Source organism: Alosa pseudoharengus, unplaced genomic scaffold (genome assembly GCF_046254945.1).
Source record: "Alosa pseudoharengus isolate Yale_2024_CS ecotype anadromous, Long Island Sound unplaced genomic scaffold, YU_APseudo_1.1 YU_APseudo_1.1_scf_8, whole genome shotgun sequence".
NCBI lineage: Eukaryota > Metazoa > Chordata > Actinopteri > Clupeiformes > Clupeidae > Alosa > Alosa pseudoharengus.
In genome coordinates, this window is record NW_027468870.1 from 32,733,726 (window position 1) to 32,754,644 (window position 20,919).

Genomic DNA, 20,919 nt, shown 5'->3' on the forward strand with positions numbered 1-20,919 from the left:
ACACAAAGATCCAACTTCTCCATCACAGGACGTGCGGGCTTCTTTGTGGAAATGAAGTTGGAAAGTTGTGTAAATAGAAAGAATAATAATAAAATTATTAAAAAAAACCCTGCCCCTTGTATTTTATTTTCAGAGCAGGGACTTTCTGGCAAGACCATTGAGGAGCTTATGCAGTCTGTGACTTTTTTTTTTATGGAAACCACATCCAAAATGCCTTCAAATGCTTTGTGTTGGAGTGTAAAAACAGATGGCTGCTGTAAGGGCCTACCACAGTTAGCTTTTGAGTCTGACCACTGAAAACACCAGAGGTTGTGACATGATTAAAATTTGCCAGTTACATAACAGGCTATTTGTTTGCTGCACCAATTTACGTTTGTCTTTTAGTAGGTGTGTCTGTTCTCAGTGTTGGTGTGGCTAGTGTAGATCCTAGAGGATATAGCAATGCAGTGAATGTTGTTACTGTATCATTCACATGGGAGCTCTAGCAAGTGCTACCTGTTAGTGATGCTGACAGCATCCATATATAGACTAAACTGATTGCAAGTCCTCTATGGTAATATGCTGTATCCTGGCCGCTATGGAACGTTCGTGAACTGGGTTGATCTCAGCCTCAGGACAGCCGCCCGCTTCTCTGGGGGAGACATAGAGAATGCCATTACTAAGCATAATTTACCCAGAATAAAGCAAAACAAAGCTCTGCTGAAAAGTCCCCATTGAGTCATGGCCAGATAGTGATGAGGAACATGCCTGAGTCATCAAACAAAAGCATCTGCCGCCGGTCTGCCTGAAGCTGGCCTGTCCAGCAGCTGAAGTCGAGCATAGTTTTGCTTACTTCAGGCTGTCATAACGTGCCGGGGCATGCTAGGTCAGTGGTCTGCTTTTCAATCTAGTTAGTCATTTGTACGCCCACATAAGAACAACACCAGCTTGCCTATTTGGTCAAGTTCCCTGAACTTGTGAAAACCTCTACCAACTCAGGGTTTTTCCCATCTGAAGCATCACACCAGACATGACAGCAATTTGCTGTGGGAATGTTTTTGAATTAATATGTTGGTCCCACACAGTCTTCTACAATATTACAAAGTGATCTTGGCCCAAATGTTTGTTTTTGTTATGTGCCTGAGAGAGTGCGCTTTATTTGGACTGTGAGCTAATCCTCACTTGCATGTATTTGGGGCAGGATGTGTGTGTGTGTGTGTGTGTGTGTGTGTATGTGTGTGTGTGTGTGTGTGTGTGTATTTGTGTGTGTGTGTGTGTGTGTGTGTGCGTGTGTGTGTGTGCGTGTGTGTGTGCGTTTGTGTGTGCGTATGAGTGTGCGTGTGTGTTTTATTTTTTTTTCATGCCATTTCAATAACATATGCCTTGTTTCTTTATGTCATATCAGGAAATGAAGGGTTCGTTAGAGTGAACTTTTGCTCTGCACTGAATAAATAAGTGTTTATTTGCAGTTTTGCTACATTCCAAATGTTTGGTGGTGTCGACCACTGGAGTAATCGGTCTCATTTCGTTTGCAGACTGAAAGTGTTCTTAGACAAACGATTTGGCTGCAAAAGCAGCTTCATGTGCCATACTGCAGTCTTCTGGTGTTTTAGTATATCAAAGAAGAGCTCTTCAGAATGAACTGAATCTATCAGAGTATGCCAGGGAAAATGTCATGTGCATAGACGCACTTCTCCTGCTGGCACAAAAGGCCGGAGGCTCAGATGTCAACTGTTCCCTAGTAAAACATTTTGTGAGGAGGCAGCCAGGAGCTTCCATAGATTTACAAAACAGTCACACAGCAGTGAAAGTGGTGAGGTTTTGTCTGCAGGTCCTCCCACTAGTGCCCCGTCTGCTCGGAGAGCTTTCATAAAACGCTGGACGGCATCCCTGACATCTTTGGCTCCACACGCTGTTAGCTGTCCGGTCTGGATTATACCAGTTTCAAAGAAGCCAAAGGAGCCAAAGGAGGGGAAAGAATAATGGTCCACATTGGGACAGAAATCCTCACAAAGAGTACCTTTTCTAAATAGTCTTTACAGATTTACTTCTCTGAATATTTGGAAAACACTAATTGTGGTGTGAACTTGAATTCTACTGTCTACTTGTTCAGTGGAGGCAATGGAGATTTAAAACAGCATGCAGTGAAATGAATAGCAGGCTGTAGTGTCCAGTCAGTGTCCACCAGCATTCTCCTCAGGTTTTTGGAGATACTCACACGGAATGCTAAAGAGTTCCAGGCAATTCAATATGTGTGTTATGAATGCAGAGACAAGCCCCAGCTGGGGCAGCCTTTACCCAGATGCCTTTGAGTGGTGGAGTTGGCGGCCAGACAGTATCTTAGATGCTCCAAACACCAAATGCTCTTTGAGCGCTGACCGAACCACTCCATGTTCCTACACCACCACCATTGTCTCTTCTCTTGCTCACTCTCTCTCCCTCTCTCTCTTTATCTCTTCTCTTTCTCTCTCTCTCTTTGTGCTTTGTGTTCTTTGATCTGCTTTAATTGCTTCCAGAGCTGGGGTTCTCTCTGCCCCCCTTCTCTCCCCTTTAAAAACATCACACACGGAGTTCCGTATAATTCAAAGGGCCCATCTTTTGCTCTGGGTGTCGAATGGCTCATCAAACCTCGGAGCTGGAAAGATGGCCACAGAATGCACTGGAAGCGAAGTCTGCGTTTTTATTGCCCATCCATCTTTTTTGAAAGAATGCAAAACATTGTCCTTATTGCATGACTACTGCCATGGCCATTGCAAACCCATTTTAACAGAATCTCTTGGCTTTTTCCAGGCATTCTTAAATAGTTAAGCATGTGTAACAACAACATTGACAACATAGTTTGTTGTTACAGGATAATCCTTTATCAATCAACTCTGCACAATGAGGAGCTACAGAGACAAGGTGTTTGGGCTTTTCTTTGCAGGTAAGGTCTGCGTACAAGTGAAGTGAAGACACTTCATATTAAAATGCTGCCTCAATTAACTAAATTGGTGCATGAAATAAATAGGTGATCACCGGCTTCCTCATCTCCTGTAGGAAAGCAATGAAATAAAAGTTAAAATGAAACCCTTAATGTTGTTTGACTTAAAATAGGTTCAATGTTCATTCTCTCTCTCTCTCTCTCTATCACTCTCTCTCTTCATCAGTGTTATTGCAGTTCTGCCCAGGTGGATGGACCCTTGAGATCTCCCCCAGTAATGCGGAGGTGATCCTGGCTGCTAACTCGTCCCTGGAGGTGGTGTGCTCCGGCTGGACCAATGTGACGTGGAGGATGCCACACGACTTAAGCCTAGAGCTGGATGGCGTGGAGGTGGAGGACCAGGGCACGTCCAGCGTGCTGCGGCTGACCAACGTCACGTGGATGCACACAGGGCTGTATGTGTGTGAGGAGCAGGCCGCACACGAGGCCAAGGAGGTCTCTGTGTTCGTGCCAGGTAGTACACACACGCACGGCCAGACGGAAATGAAAAGTATATATGTACAGTGTTTTTAGGACACACACACACACACACACACACACACACACATTGCTTTTACCATTACTGTTAAACAGAAATGTTGTGTTGTAAGCCTATAGCTTCAGACAGACCATAGCATTCAATACATCTAAATAAACGAGTACATGCTAAATAAGTTCAGTAGCTCCATTGAACGGTGTGAACCCCTCCGTTGCCTCATCCTGCTTGCCGTAGACCCTGAGGTATGGTTCGTTTCCATGGCGTCATCGCTGGTGATGAAGGAGGGCGAGGAGGGCACCATCCCCTGCGTGGTCACGGACCCTCGCATCAGCGTCACCCTGTACGAGAAGACCAGCCAGACGGTGGTCCAGGGGCGCTACCGGCCTAGCGAGGGCTTCACCGCCGCCCTCAACGACTCCTCCTACATCTGCAGAGGGCATCTGGACGGCCAGGAGAAGGAGTCCCGCGTCTTCTACGTCTTCAGCATCATAGGTCGGTGAAGTACTGGAGTGAGGCACATTCATGACTTCATAACATCATTCATGTCAACATAACAACACTCATGACCACATTACAACATATCACATAATGCATCTACAAATAACATTGATATTGCTGTATTTATATGTTTGTATTAGAAATAAGAAGCCTCTTTAAAAATTGATTCTAGTTCCACAGAGCATAGAGGCCAACATAACGGCTTCTAAGACTGTGGTGAAAGAAGGCGAGGCACTGATGGTGAACTGCACAGTGAAAGGAGCAGCGATCGTGTTCTTTGTGTGGGACTATCCGCGAGAGGAGGTTGGTAAACAAACATAATGTTGCACAGTGCTTACAGTACAAAATCATTACTAACAAAAATATGTGTTTATTGGCCTTGTGTAAGTCAGTTAATAGATAGATAGTAGTTTCCGTATATGTTAACATATACAGCTCTGGAAAAAAATATTTTTTATTTCTGCAGCTTTTTCTCTACATGACAGCCATTCCATTCCAGTGTCTGTTGAATTCCAACATAAGCACACCTCATTCTATTAATGAGGTACTGATAAGGTGATCACCTGAGCCAAATCCATACCTGTCAACACTCCCGTTTTTCCCGGGTTCTCCCGTATTTCAAGGTCATCTCCCGGCACCCTCCCGTTTTGTTATTTCTCCCGGAAAAATCCCGTAAAATGCATGGTCATAAAACTTAATTTTAAAATCATTGATCCAATAATTTTTTCTATTAGTCTGATATCTCCTAGGTTGCCAGATTGTGTATGAAATACACCCTACACATACACGATCACTTAGTTTCAATTTCAACCGTTTTGTAGGCTAAAACCTGGCAACCCAAAACCCAAATAAGGAAGCGGATGCCAATTGCGCAGCCTGAGTCTCGTCGTAAGCAAGCGGGCTAATTGAATGGCATAGGCTACTCCAGAACTAGCTGTTGTGAAATTGTTGGAAATTTAATTGATTAACACATCACATAAACTGTTATTGAGTGTTGTTGATACACTGAACTTGTGTCCTCGGAACCAAATCAGACAGCAAGCAGCTTTGGAGTTTTGGAAGTAGGCTGCAGGCAGACAGCTGGTGGATACATAACTGGGATGCGTAAGGTAATGGTAAGGTAAAAGCAACGACCGAAATGCAGTGTTGAAACACGTGTATGAAACGTATTAGCCTACATATGCAAACACAGATACGGTATCCCCCCCCCCCCCCCCCCCGTGCGTACATGAAAGTTTCACGTGAGCACATAAAACTAAACTTTAGATTTTTTTTGCTCATGTAACCTTAGGGGCTCCGTAAAATGTTGACAGGTATGGCCAAATCTTATTTAACAAGGACAAGTAGAAAAAATAATACTGCTGTGGTCATCACTATCCTCTTGCAATAGGTCCAGCTGGATGGCAAAAATAGTGCTAGTAGTACCTCAAAAGTATTTGGAAAATACGTTTAAATAACTATTGACCATGCCAAAAGACTTGAAAAGAAAACTTTTGAGTGAGGAAAAGTGGCTTTACTGGCAGAGGGATACAGTGAGCTTCCAGTTGCTTCTGTAACTTGCGTTGTGTTTTACTGGTGTATCACTCGGAAACGATGATGGTAGATGAAGCAGGTTTATTTGTCTGCATGGGTCAGGAAATACAAACATGAGGGAAGACAGAGAGATCTGGTCCGCCTGCAGCAGTTAACTTCCCTTCTGCCCTCAGACACAATTCTCTTACTATACTAAGTATCTAAGCATATGGTTATTTCATTTCAGGTCCAGTATGAGGTGAGTGTGAATGTGTAAATGTATGTAACTGTATAAGTAAACTACTTATATACCTAATCTGTTGAAATCTGTTATATTTCTAATTAGATCTAATTATATTCTTACATGGGGGTGATCATCCAGTAATGATAAAATAAATATAAACAGTAGAATATGCAAACATTCAATCAGAGAGTGAATTCGATATACCACATACAAATACAAACACTACGTCATCTATTTTCATTAGTAAACACGCAAAACAGCGCTCATAAAAAGGTAAACACTCCACTCTTGTGGTGATACAGCGGTACTGCATTTAGAACGCTACAAAGACGTTAACGGCTAGTCATTCTAGCTCGCGAATGCTAGCCATGCTACGAGTGAAGCATAAAACATTCACGAAACATAAAATCAAAACAATAAATACAATAGGTTACCTGCATGGGTCAGGAAATACAAACATGAGGGAAGACAGAGAGATCTGGTCCGCCTGAACAAAATAAATGTGATATTAAAATTTGCACTAAAGCCATAGGATGGTGCTTCAAGGTCAAACGAAAATACAAAACCAAATAAAAGTTACAAGACAATACAAAACATCGCTGAAACACGAGTTATGTGGATGAACATACATAATGATTTTAACAATAGATATAGGACATATATAATACAATTTATAACACTTTTAATGACTTTTAATGCGGACCCTCATTTGCCCAGCTTACCTGCAGCAGTTATCTTCCCTTCTGCTGCAGGACACCCACAATGCAACTACTGTACAGAATAATTCCAAAAAAAAAGTCTTGACCCATTTAGCAGGATTTAACAATAACTATATGGAGCACTTTATTAACACTGTTACATACACCCCCCTTAAATACTGCTAAATTGGGGACATACCATAAAGAGAATATCAAGAAAAAAAAGAGAGAAGAGAGAGGGAAAAAAAATATGTGGTCATTCGCCTGTATGAAGAGAAGAAGAAACTAGTATTTCACTAAAGAGTATCAAAAGCTGTCGATCAAGAAATCCTCCAACTAGGGAGTACCTAAAGAATGGGATGGCGCCTTACCCCAGACTGAAAGTAGACTCTAGAGATGCCTGCTACACCTCAAATTCTGCTATAACACCACATATATCTGATACTTCTCTCTATTTGTGTCTTGTGTACCCTCAGACTGACTAAATCTAATACTAAGAGTTCAGCCTAAAACAAACTTTTAACTAGAGAAATAAAAGAATTTACTGTGGACTCAGGAGTGTCAAGAAGTTGTTCATTCATCTCACAGTCTTATAGGAGGTTTGACAGCTCTGCCTCGTCTGGTATGAGTAACTGTGTCGTCAAAACCCTGGGGTTGAGTGCATACAGCAGGCTCATCTGTGATGGTGTCTTCATGAGTGGATACTACTGGTTGGAGCTCAGCATCGTGTGAACCAAAGCCATTGCCCGCAGGGAGAACATCACTGTTCTGTTTTCTCTCTTCACCTGCGACGTCACTAGCTGAGTCAACTAGTTCTGACAAACAATCAGACACATCCGGCGAGTCTGTGTTGGGAGTTTGACAATCCTCCACCTCGAAGTCAGCAGGGCTAGTGAGCACCCACTGTGAAGTCCGGTCAACACAGCCATCGTCCTCATCTGGAGGGATGATCTCAGGGACCGCCTCACCACTGTCACTGGAAGGGAGTTCTTGCATATCTCCAACAGGCAAAAAGTTCAAGATGGCAAGATTTCTGTGGACTACCTTCACTCTGTCTGAGTTGACTTCTCTGATCTTGTAGACATTGATGTTGGGATTCACAGCCACGACCTCATATGTAAAAGACTCCCATTTGTCTGCTACCTTCCTCTTTCCTCTTTCACCTCTGTTCACGATGAGCACTCTGTCACCGATGGCAAGTGGGGAGCCCTTGACTTTCCTGTTGTAGAGCCTGGCGTGTCGAGCCTGTTCTTTCTGACAGTGCTTCTGTGCTATCTGCACCGCCTCACGCAGGTCTTTCTTCAGGCGAGACACAAACTCATTGTGGTCCACCGCTACACCATCAGAGAGGACAGTTTGAAACAGGATGTCTACTGGGAGATGAGGGACTCTACCAAACATGAGATAGAAAGGTGCAAATCCTGTTGTCTCATGCTCTGTGCAGTTGTAACAGAAGGTGAGCAGCTGTAACATCTGAGGCCATCTGGCTTTTGACTTAGGCGGCAAAGTTCTGATCATAGATCCAAGGGTCCTGTTGAATCTTTCAACAACGCCGTTGCCCATGGGGTAGTATAGCGTCGTGTGTGACTTCTCGACACCTGACAGAGTCAACAGTTCCTTGATCAATTTGCTTTCGAAATTTGCACCTTGGTCAGAGTGAATTCTCTTGGGAAAGCCGTAAACGAGAAAGAAGTCATTCCAGAGTCTCCGAGCTACTTGCTTGGCAGATTGATTTTTGCATGGGAATGCATGGGCCATCTTAGAGAAGTGATCAGTCACGACGAGTACATCCATGGACTTCCCATCATTGACCTCCGCAGACCAAAAGTCGATGCAGATCAACTCCATCGGCTCTGATGTGCGAATACTCTCCAGCGGAGCACGAGCATTGGGCTCTGGTGTCTTCCCAACAACACAACGATGACAGTTCTTCACATGATCGTCAATGTCTCTCTTCATGCCAACCCAGAAGAATCTCTGTCTTGCAAGAGACAACGTTCGGCTTTTCCCCTGGTGACCAGCTGTATCATGAAGCCCTGTGAGGACTTGTGCTTTGAGAGAGTTCAGCACCACAAAGAGGAAAAGTCGTCTGTTCATGTTGTGGTCTTTCCTAACCTTAGACAGCACACCATCACGGATAACCAGCTTGTCCCAGTACTTCAGGAGCTGACGTACACTGGAGGGCTCATCTGCTCTTTCGCTCTTAGAAGGCTTTCGACGTCTCTCGATGTAGTAGAGAACTCGGTTGATGGTGCTGCAATTGAGGAACAGCTGGGCTCGCCCCCATGACTTAACACAGGCCACCTGTAGAGTGTGCGTCTAAAACAGCTGAAACTTCTGGAGCTCCGACTGAACCACTGGCTGAGGCTTCATCACTGTGTGCGTCCTGTGGAACATTTCCTGATCTCAGGACCATCTGATGGTTGGTGGTGTACTTGAAAGCATGTTGAACTGTGACGAGACGGTGACTTATGCAAGACTGGACAAATGGCTCTCTGCTCAAAGCATCAGCGACAACATTTCTGGGGCCTGGAACATACTTCAGATCAAAACTGTATGATGCGGGTTTAGCCACCCATCGCTGCTCACAAGCGTCTAGCCTAGGCTTTGTCAAGATGTACGTCAAAGGATTGTTGTCTGTCCAGGCTGTGAAGTGACGTCCTTTTAGCCAATGGCTGAACTTTTCGCAAACAGCCCACTTCAAAGCAAAGAATTCCAGTCTGTGAGCAGGGTAGTTCATCTGAGAGCGGGAAAGTGTTCTGCTGACAAAGGCTACTGGTCTTGCCACATCTTCACCAGGAGGGACTTGAGATAGAACTGCCCCGACTCCATCAAAGGACGCATCTATGGCCAGAATGAAAGGTTGGTCAAAGGTGGGATGAGCCAAAGTTACATTCTGCAGCAGGTCTGACTTCAAGGTATCAAAAGCGGTCTGACACGCAGACGTCCAGTCAGAGGGAGCAAGTTTGGCATAGCTGATTCTCCTCCTAGGTTTTCTTCCCTTTCTCACATTAGTCTGCTTGCTGGAACCTGCAGTCAACTGGAAGAGCGGCTTGGCTTTGGCAGAACATCCCTGGATAAAGTGTTGGTAATACAGCACCATACCGAGGAACGACCTGATCTTCTTTGGACACGGGGTTTGTCCATCAATCTCCATAAGATCAGTTCTCTGGACTTTGCTGATGGCTTCGACTTTGCCAGGGTCTGTCTGGATTCCATCCTCACAGATGATGTGGCCAAGGAACTTTACGGATCGTCTCAAGAAGAAACACTTCTTAGGGGCCAGCTTCAGGTTATGACTGGACAGACGGGAGAAGACCATTTCAAGGCGTTGGAGGGCCACAGACTCAGACGGCGCAAACACCATCAGATCGTCCAGGTAGCACAGAACACTACTGAAGTTCTCATCTCCAAAGATAGACATCATCATTCTCATGAATGTGGCTGGACTGTTGGAGAGACCCTGAGGGAGTCTGTTGTACTCGTGCAGGCCAAAGGGAGAAGAAAAAGCGGTGTATTTCTTGTGCTCTTCCTGTAGAGGCACATTATAATAGCCTGACGTCAGGTCCATAGTGGAGAAGAAGACGTTTCCACCCAGAGCAGCTAACACGTCAGACTGGTGTGGCAGCGGGTAAGCGTCTCTGACAGTTCGTGCATTAAGCCACCTGAAGTCAGTGCAGATCCTTAAATCGCCATTCTTCTTCCAGACCAACACAAGTGGAGATGCATAATCACTGTGTGACTTACGGATGATTCCTTTCTCCTCCATCTCGTTCAAAGCTGTTCTTAGTGAAGCATACTGGCTTGGTGGTATTCGCCTGTACGGCAAACGAAAGGATCGGTCATCGGTCAGATGGATGCGATGGACAAAGTCTCTGGCTTCTCCACAGTCCATTTTGTCTCTTGAGAAGATTGACTCATATCTCTCAATGACTTGAAGCAGCTCGTCTTTCCAGTGTGCTGACACCTCACAAGACTCCAAGTCGACGTCAGGAAGATTCAGGTCGCGCAGGACATGTTTAATCTCGTCACTGGATCTGGGCGTTGAAGCGGGACAGGCATTCTCAGCGCACTGCACATTTGACTTGATCTGTTCTGGTTGTGGTAGTTAATCCACAGCGATACAAGGGGACACATCAGCTATCTTGGTGTTCTTTCTCAACACGACTCTGTGGTTGGTTGGATTGATGACTTTCAGCGGAACAGAACCATCTCCCCAAAGCGGTGTGATTACTCTGCCAACCATTATCTGCTTTGGTCTTGACCTTGACTTCGTCGGCTCAACGATGACTGTGCTGCCCACCGACAACACTGAAGACACGGGTAGCTTTCCCCAAACCAGGTGTTCTGTCTGCGGCTCTAATGTCACACTTCTCTGGAGCTTCACAGTGCCTACTCTCTCTGGCACAGACTCACCTCTCCACCTCTCAGTGTTGGAGAAAAGGGACAAAAACTCGTGAGACTCATCACTCTGGATATGGCTGGGCATGGACATGAGTCTCCAGTAGCCGGTTGTCCCTTTCAGCTGTGTCAAGAGCCTCTTGATGGCGTTGGTGCCCAGGATCATCTCCTCAGTCTGACCTGGCACAACTAGAGTAGGGACCGTCATGGAACAACCATACATCGACACTTGAAGGTCATAAATCGCTGTGGGACTGACACGATGGCCTCCACAGCCAACAATTACAATGTTGTGCGCTGACTGCTTTGCTATATCTGGACTGCATCTCAATAAACTAGCTTCAGCAAACTAAGAGTACATGCCATGGATCCACTATCGATAAGGGCTTTAAAAGTGGGGCCATTCTCAATTGAAACTGATGTGTAAAACAGACTATCTGATCTTAGAACTGTCTGTAAACTCTGAAAAATTACTGTCTTGTCTGAAGAAATATTACTACTGTACAGCTGACTTAAAGATTCATAATCTGAAAAAGCTTCGAAACTAGAGGTGGGAGGCTCACTCTCAAGATCTACGTGGTCCTCCCCTACACGCAGATCAGTCAGTTTGACGGCTGGCTGATGGGTGCTGGTCTCCCGCCTCTGTGTGGACATTTGTTCCGTGGGTGATCAGGCGAGAAACACTGGAAACACAGTCTGTTATCCCTACAGTGTGACAGAGCAGAATGAGAGGAGTCTTTACAGACTAAGCAAGGTGTGTCGTTAAGGCCCTGAATCCGAGGTAGGCCACTGGGCTTCCTACTAGTCGGTCTGGACTGGGCATTGCTCATGAGAACTTTCTCCAGCATACTAATCATCCTCTCCAGAGAAGAGTGATCTGTGGGTGCAGACTGTTGTGGAGACCGCGGGTTACACAGGGGCGCTGGGCTAGTAGCTACCTCTATTCTGTTCACAGCCACCTCCCTCTCCAGGACTGTCTTATCTTTCTTTCCTGCTGCTCTGATGAATTTCTCTGAGTGGTATTCATTCAAGACTTCCTGCACCTCAGAAGCAGACCACTTATCAATGGTCTTAGAACGATATGTGAGGGCCAAATCAGAGTTCGGGCAGTTCCGAATGAACATTCGTGTGACCTCAATGGACAGATTGTCTTGCTGCTTACCCTGTTCTTTGAGACATTCCGCAGCGACATCAGCAGCACGGTTGAGGCGCAGCCAGTAGTCATAGGGGTCTTCCTGTGGCTCAGGGAGAGTGGTGTAAAAGTCTTGCAGAGGGAGAGGTGAAAACTGCTGACAACTGAAATGTTTCCTCAAAAGACTGTACATTACATCTGGGTTACTCCTGATGTCGACGCCGCTAGATTTCATGCCCACTCTGACAACATCCTTAGCCTTGCCTCTTAAGTGAGTGTTGCGAGTTGCTGACCTATGTGTTGCACAATGTTACCCATCTGGCCTACAAGGTCATGAGGAGTGGACGTGTAAGGGAGCTGGTGTGCGGAGGAGTTATCCTGTTGTGTGGGAGCAGTGTGTGGTGAATCCCTGATGAGAGGAGGTAAAGCATGGGCTGCCATCCCTACGCTACAACCTATATCTGAGCTAAGCTCTGGAAAAGGGATGGGCGCCCCCAATAAACCTCTACCCCGACCAACACTACCCGGAGTCTGGAAGTACTGAGATCTGGTAAACTGTGAGCTATCCATTACAATGAAAGAGTAATATAGAAAAGTAGAAAGTAGAAAAGTAGAAAGCAGAAAACCTATGTACACTATAATACAAATACTATCATCTCACATCACAATCATATAATTACATAATTCACATGCTGCAGGTATACTGAACCATACTGTATGCACTCCGCTGATGTTAAGCCAAAAGAGGACAACAGGCCCACCGGTCCGAAGAGGCGTTGATCGGCGACCAACTGGAGAACACGGGATCACGGCACCACTGTAACTTGCGTTGTGTTTTACTGGTGTATCACTCGGAAACGATGATGGTAGATGAAGCAGGTTTATTTGTCTGCATGGGTCAGGACTCAGGAAATACAAACATGAGGGAAGACCGAGAGATCTGGTCCGCCTGCAGCAGTTAACTTCCCTTCTGCCCTCAGACACAATTCTCTTACTATACTAAGTATCTAAGCATATGGTTATTTCATTTCAGGTCCAGTATGAGGTGAGGTGTGTCAATAAAATAATACAAAATAAATTCCAAAAGGGAATAATGTGGCATAAAAACATGAGTGTGAATGTGTAAATGTATGTAACTGTATAAGTAAACTACTTATATATCTAATCTGTTGAAATCTGTTATATTTCTAATTAGATCTAATTATATTCTTACATGGGGGTGATCATCCAGTATGATAAAATAAACATAAACAGTAGAATATGCAAACATTCAATCAGAGAGTGAATTCGATATACCACATACAAATACAAACACTACTTCATCTATTTTCATTAGTAAACACGCAAAACAGCGCTCATAAAAAGGTAAACACTCCACTCTTGTGGTGATACAGCGGTACTGCATTTAGAACGCTACAAAGACGTTAACGGCTAGTCATTCTAGCTCGCGAATGCTAGCCATGCTACGAGTGAAGCATAAAACATTCACGAAACATAAAATCAAAACAATAAATACAATAGGTTACCTGCATGGGTCAGGAAATACAAACATGAGGGAAGACAGAGAGATCTGGTCCGCCTGAACAAAATAAATGTGATATTAAAATTTGCACTAAAGCCATAAGATGGTGCTTCAAGGTCAAACGAAAATATAAAACCAAATAAAAGTTACAAGACAATACAAAACATCGCTGAAACGCGAGTTATGTGGATGAACATACATAATGATTTTAACAATAGATATAGGACATATATAATACAATTTATAACACTTTTAATGCGGACCCTCATTTGCCCAGCTTACCTGCAGCAGTTAACTTCCAGGACACCCACAATGCAACTACTGTACAGAATAATTCCAAAATAAAAGTCTTGACCCATTTAGCAGGATTTAACAATAACTATATGGAGCACTTTATTAACACCGTTACACTTCCATCCTTAAAATGTCTAAGACGGTGGTTCATAAGAACAAGGTCAAGCAGCAGACATTAGGGACAACAAAGAAACATACCGGCCGAAGGCAAAAAACACTCTCCACTGACCGGGATGACTGTCAACTCATTCGAATGTCACTTAGCATCCGTAGGATGACATCAAGTGATCTACAAAAAGAATTGTAAGAAGAAGCTGGGGTAAAGTGCATGGCGAGAACGGTTCGAAAGAGGCTAGGGGCAGGGCTCAAGTCGTGTAAAGCTAGAAAAAAGCCCTTCATCAATGGAGAAGCAAAAAAGAGCCAGGCTGAGGTTTGAAAAAGACCAAAAGGATTGGGCCATTGGGGACTGGAGTAAGGTCATCTTCTCTGATGAGTCAATTTTCAGTTTTGACCGACACCTGGTCATCCAATGGTTAGACGGAGACCTGAAGAGGCGTACAAGTCACAGTGTCTCGCACTCACTGTGAAATTTAGTGGGAAAACGGTGATGATCTGGGGGTGCTTCAGCAAGGCTGGAATCAGGCAGATTCATCTTTGCGAAATACGCATGAATCAAGCTACGTACAAGGTTATTCTTGAAGAAAACTTCTGCTCTGACAATGTTCCCCAACTCTGCTGGAAAAAAAACAATCATCAGGACAATGATCCATGCCTCACAGCTAAGTCAATCAAGGTGTGGATGAAGGACTACCAGATCAAGGCCCTGTCATGGCCAGCCCAATCTCCAGACCTGAACCCCATTGAAAACCTCTGGAATGTGATCAAGAGGAAGATGGATGGTCACAAGTCATCAAACAAAGCTGAGCTGCTTAAGTTTTTGCACCAGGAGTGGCATAAAGCCACCCAACAGCAATGTTAAAAGACTGGTGGAGAGCATGCCAAGCATGAAAGCTGTGATTGACAATCAGGGTTATTCCACCAAATATTGATTTCTGACTAAGTTAAAACATTAGTACTGTGTTGTTTAGAAATGAATATGAACTTGTTTTCTTTGCATTATTTGAGGTCTGAAAACGCTCCATTTGTCATTTTCTGCAAATAAATGCTCTAAATGACAATATTTTTTGGGGGACTTTGGGAGAAATGTTGTCAGTAGTTGATAGAATAAAACAAAACTTAATTAATCAACACATACCTATAAATAGTAACATCAGAGAAGAATTTTGCAGTGGCCTCTTAATTCTTTCCAGAGCTGTAGATTGTTTCCATATACAAATATATCGTCACTATCATCAACTGTTGTTTATTCAGGGGAAATTGACTGAGCATTAAGCTCATTTACAGCAATGCCCTGAGTTGACAAACAAAGAATCAAACAAAAACAATTATGTGCTGGACTGGAGCGGCGTGACTCGCCAGCGTACCCAAGCCTGGCACAGACAGATGAACAAACAAATTAAACAACAAATAAATAATTAATCAAACCAAAATCGGCCAATAAAGGAGATGCACATCAGATGGCCAGTGCCCTATATGATTGCACACATGCTCTGGTTACAGGTCAAAACACACTGAGTGTGAGTGTGTAGTTAGAGAACAGCTGAGGTGTACTTAATTTGTTCATTGTTTCTTCAACCTCTGACAGAAAACACTTGAGCCACTGACGGATTTCCTGCCCAGTCGAGACAGTCTACGTTCCTGCCTGACCATCCCCAACGTCACTCTTCAGGACTCGGGCAACTACGTGTGCCGTGTCCAGGACACCATGGAGGGTCACACAGGAACGGACAACATTACCATCACAGTATTACGTGAGCTCTGATGCCTAGTCATTAAGTACCAGAAAACCTCTTTCAGGGATTTTTTTTTTTAATTAGCATACTCTTCTCTTTTTTAGTTACTGTGTCTTTTCTTTCTTTTCTTGCATTCACATCAGTAAGAGTACAATAATTAAATCAATAAAAAAATAAAACAATATGTAACACAGAGAGAATACATGAAACAATATAGTAGTAGAGTATGAGCTCTGACACACAAATAGATGATGATGATCTACGATGATCTATGCTGTACGTGTACTTGATCTGAGTTGTCTTGCTCTTTAGACAGAGGCTATGTTCGACTGGATGTAGATCTTGAGGTAAACATCTCGGCCCAGCTCAATGAGAATGTGGAACTCTACGTGCCCATTGAGGCCTACCCAGATCCTCAGGTGATCTGGACCAAAGACAACGAGACTCTCACACTCTCAGACTCTGTGACAGTCGACACAAGGAAAGTGCATGGCACCAGGTAACTTCATTTCCCTTTCTTTGATGGTGGAGCAAAAACTTGCTGTGGTCATCAGTTAAAAGTTAAAAGTTAAGGTTTTGCTTTTAACTTGTTCTAACAAAGAGAGTGATTGATTGGCATATGTTTTGTGGTTTCTCTGGGCAGTTATGTGAGTGTTTTGACTCTAGTGAGAGTCCGAATGGAGCAGAATGGCCTCTACAAAGTCAGTGTCACAAATGAGGACGATTCCAAGGAGGTAACCTTTGAAGTGCAGGTCAAAGGTGAGCTTTGATGCACTGTATTTGCACAACCAGTCCACATGAATGTTATATATAATTAATGTAAAATTAATGTTCATAGGCCTATAGTGGATATTGTTCAGGGACCATGTTCAGGGACCATGTACAACATGCAGTAATCACTGAAAAAGTACAAATGGTTTGTACCAGTTTTAGCTACCAGCTAATTTCCATCTGCTTTCCCCCTGGGCAGGTGAAGAAAATAGTCAAATACAGTGATCGCAGTAAGATGTGTCCTTATGGCTTGAAAGTAAAAGCCCGTTCTTTCTGTGTGTTCTGCGTGTCTGCAGCACCGCCCCAGATTAAGGAGTTGTCAGACATTAACATGGACAAAGGGCATGGGGTGCTATGCTCCGCCGAGGGGGTCCCCACGCCCACCATCCACTGGTACAGCTGTCACAGCTCACAGAGGTAAGCACAGCACAGCACAGCACAGCACAGCACAGCACACCACACCACACCACACCACACCACAGAACAACACAGCACAGAACAACACAGCACAGAACAACACAGCACAGCACAGAACAACACAGAACACAGCACAACACAGAACAACACAGCACAGCACAGCACAGCACAGCACAGAACAACACAGCACAGCACAGCACAGCACAGCACAGAACACAGCACAACACAGAACAACACAGCACAGAACAGCACAGAACAACACAGCAGAGCACAGCACAGAACAGCACAGAACAACACAGCACAGCACAGCACAGCACAGCACAGCACAGAACAGCACAGAACAACACAGCACAGCACAGCACAGCACAGAACAGCACAGAACAACACAGCAGAGCACAGCACAGCACAGAACACAGCACAGAACAACACAGCACAACACAGAACAACACAGCACAGAACAGCACAGAACAACACAGCAGAGCACAGCACAGAACAGCACAGAACAACACAGCACAGCACAGCACAGCACAGCACAGCACAGCACAGAACAACACAGCACAGCACAGCACAGCACAGAACAGCACAGAACAACACAGCAGAGCACAGCACAGCACAGAACAACACAGCACAGAACTACACAGCACAGAACAACACAGCACAGAACAACACAGCACAGCACAGCACAGCACAGCACAGCACAGCATAGGAATCTGACTGGGGCTTTTACGTTGAACACAAATATCCCATTAAACTTCAAATGGGCTCCTCTAGAGGTCAGCACAGCATGCATGTCACCAGTAAACAGATTTGGGTAATACTGATGAAGCAAGATAGCCGCAAGACCCTGTTTCACATAGTATAGTATACAGTATGTAGCCTAGTTTATGTTTTGAAATAAAGCTCAGATACAGATAGTTATTATTTATGTGAATAGTGTTTTCTAAAACAATTTCAGAAATATATGAAGTTGCATGTGTTTGTTTTAGTTACATGGCTGTCATATTTGCAATGCTTGCTCCAGGTGCAGCAATAAAACAACCCCTTGGCAGATTCTTATCCATGACCCTGAAAACGTCGACATCCAGACGAACGTCACCGAGGTGACCGGCCGTGGCAAGAGCCGTGTGCGCAGCGTGGTGACATTCCAGCGCTTGGGCGACATCATGTCAGTGCGCTGTGAGGCTCGAAACGACCGAGGCCGCAGAGCCTGGGACATCAAACTAGTGTCTAACTGTAAGTGTGCTGTGCATTCCCTTCATTATCACATAAACTTGGTTATATCTTCTGATTGGATGAATGGTGACAGGTACATAGCTACATGTTATGTTATATACTGTATTTGTGTCTGCATACAGTACTGTATGTTTAGATGTTATATATATATGTTTTATATGTATATGTTTATGTGTTATGTGTTTATATTTCCTGTACATACATGTAACTCCAGTTGTCTTCTGTGTGTCTGCAGCTCTTTCCTCTCAAGTAGCTGTGATGGCTGCAGTTCTGGCCTTGGTGGTCATTGCGGTCATTTTCCTCATCATCTTAATTGCTGTTTGGAGGAAGGTAATGATCCATTCATCCTTATCTTACACAGATATCAGCCCCCTGACAGACTTCATGGCTGGCGTTCCTTCATATTGCATGCCAGATATCCATCATCAGCTCCACATTTTGAGAAGTGGACTGGAATGTTTTTGTAAGGTCAAGGAATGTTTACAGATGATGACCCCCTTACGCAATATTTCAGAATCACTTTGTAATGTAATGTGATGGAAAGTTGTGATTTTATCAGACTGCTCTGTGTTTTTTTTTTTAAATGATAAATGATTATGTGATAAATTAGTATGTGAATATGAACCCCTTTGGCTAATATATGGCTAATAGACATTAATACTATGTGATAAACATAGGTTATAGGTCATACTGTAGGTTATAGATCATTTTATTGCATGGTGCACACAGTGACTAACAGCACATATTTGCACTCAGAAACCTCGCTATGAGATCCGATGGAAGGTGATTGAGTCTGTGAGTTCCGATGGCCATGAGTACAAATACATGGACCCTATGGCTCTACCTTATGATTCCGTTTGGGAAATACCCCGTGACAGCCTTGTGCTGGGTAAGAATACGTCTACAACAACATTATCGAGAACATGCAATGACCTATTATCTGAGTTTCATAACTTTGAACTTGAGCAAGTAATTCATTTCAAGTACATATTTTTAGAATTTGTATTTTGTATTTGTATTGATTAATATTGGGCCAACAAACAAAGTGTTTTCCCATAATTGGACAACTACAAAATGCTTTGTGAAATTTGAAAAGCATGCATGTGAAAATGTATAAGAATGAATTTAACCATGTTATTTATTGTTTTACTGATAAACTGGATTGTGGTGCGCTATCATGCATTGTTATTTCAGGTCACACTCTGGGGTCCGGGGCCTTCGGCAGGGTTGTTGAGGCCACTGCGTACGGCCTGGGCCACTCCCAGTCCAGCACTAAAGTGGCAGTGAAGATGCTGAAGTGTGAGTGTTCAACCTGGCCCTGAGCACATCTCCAACCTCTGCATGTCTTGCCTATGACACGGAGTGGCTTTGACATCAGATAATGACACCCCTCTTCCTGTTGTTTCTGTGTTCCACTCACAGCTACAGCAAGGAGAAGTGAGACTCAGGCTCTGATTTCTGAACTCAAGATTATGAGTCACTTGGGGCCCCATGTAAATATTGTCAATCTGCTGGGCGCATGCACAAAGCGAGGTGGGCATAAACCAACACAAGTCACACACACACACACACACACACACACACACACACACATATATATATATATATATGTTCCTCAAAATTTTAGAAAAATAGAAAACATTTTATGTAATACTATGTGCCAATGGCCTGTTGTAATAATAACCTAGCATAATAAATCATGGGTTTACAATGGGTTTGCTCCTAAATGTGCATCCTGAATAGTTCTCTTGTTTGCATCCAAGGTCCTATCTACCTCATAACTGAGTACTGTCGCTATGGTGACCTGGTGGACTACCTTCACCGTAACAAGCACACCTTCCTACAGTACTACACCGACAAGAACCGCAGGGACACCGAAATGTGCCGAGAGAATGCAGATAGTGCCGGCAACACTCAGGGCAAAAGGCAAGAGAAGCTATATGAGTTTTTAGTTTTAAATAAACACCAGCTTTTTGTAGACTGAGTTCAAAGTGAAATATGATATTACTTTACATCAGTGTATCTTGCATACTAATGTTTGTCTATATGAAGTATTTACATGCTTCTTTAAAGATGTTAAAATCACAATTTACTGTAAGGATGTTTGTCCTGAGCATTTACACGGCTGAACTAGTATCAAAAAGCCAGCGTACCTAGAGTCAGAGGACTGATCTGTATGCTGCTGTATGTTTCTGTATGTGTCCTGTAGTGAGTCTGATGGGGGCTACATGGACATGACCAAGGAGGACTCACTGGAATATGTGCCTATGCAAGAACTAAGTGATAATATCAAATATGCAGACATTGAACCGTCAGTTTATGAAACACCCTACCAACAAGACAACTACCAGGGGCAAGGTAAACTGTATGGGTGAATTTGAGTGAAAGTGCATCTATCAAGGTATCATTGGATCAGCATTACAAGCCTTTTCTATATTTGATCTTCTTTTAATCTCCCACAAAAAATGAAATTAAAAGCTACATAGTAATAACAGGACAGAACAATTACTGGACAAGGTGACAGAAAAATGTAGTGTGCAAACAGTCTAATGTTGCGTTTCATTTGGAGAACAGTCTCATGATACTTCCCCTTCTTCACCTCCCTGTAGCAACTAGTAATAAACAGTGTGGAAGAGATGGCAAACCTTTACAAAGCCGCAGCCCAGACCTACTGTGTCTTGAAGTCATTGGGTGAATTTCAACACTCAGATGGACCAGATGCTGACCATATTCCTCTTTATGATTTTGAAAGACAACTTGGCTTACACCAAAAGAGATGTTTTTTCTTTTTTTTTTTCTTTTTGACACGTATCTGTAATATTTCTAATGTCAACAAGTAAAGCACCATATAACTTGCACAGCTGTTTTGGGTCATGAAAAGAAATAATAACAAGAATTTGGAGTGTG

At 43.7% G+C, this 20,919-nt stretch overlaps 1 protein-coding gene across 2 annotated transcripts in view; it reads left to right on the plus strand.

Annotated features, from left to right (window-relative positions):
• Nucleotides 1-20,919, plus strand: part of LOC143111410 (platelet-derived growth factor receptor beta-like) — a 32,276-nt gene that overhangs the window by 874 nt on the left and 10,483 nt on the right. For both annotated transcript variants that reach the window (XM_076273638.1, XM_076273639.1), the window contains exons 2-16: nt 2,831-2,902; nt 3,126-3,413; nt 3,672-3,929; nt 4,108-4,238; nt 15,444-15,609; nt 15,904-16,090; nt 16,235-16,350; nt 16,659-16,779; nt 17,801-18,012; nt 18,248-18,342; nt 18,769-18,901; nt 19,207-19,311; nt 19,435-19,545; nt 19,776-19,938; nt 20,222-20,370. In XM_076273638.1, coding sequence (XP_076129753.1) covers nt 2,860-2,902; nt 3,126-3,413; nt 3,672-3,929; nt 4,108-4,238; nt 15,444-15,609; nt 15,904-16,090; nt 16,235-16,350; nt 16,659-16,779; nt 17,801-18,012; nt 18,248-18,342; nt 18,769-18,901; nt 19,207-19,311; nt 19,435-19,545; nt 19,776-19,938; nt 20,222-20,370 — 2,278 coding nt within the window. In that variant the 5' untranslated portion in view covers nt 2,831-2,859. The remainder of the gene's footprint in view (nt 1-2,830; nt 2,903-3,125; nt 3,414-3,671; nt 3,930-4,107; nt 4,239-15,443; nt 15,610-15,903; nt 16,091-16,234; nt 16,351-16,658; nt 16,780-17,800; nt 18,013-18,247; nt 18,343-18,768; nt 18,902-19,206; nt 19,312-19,434; nt 19,546-19,775; nt 19,939-20,221; nt 20,371-20,919) is intronic.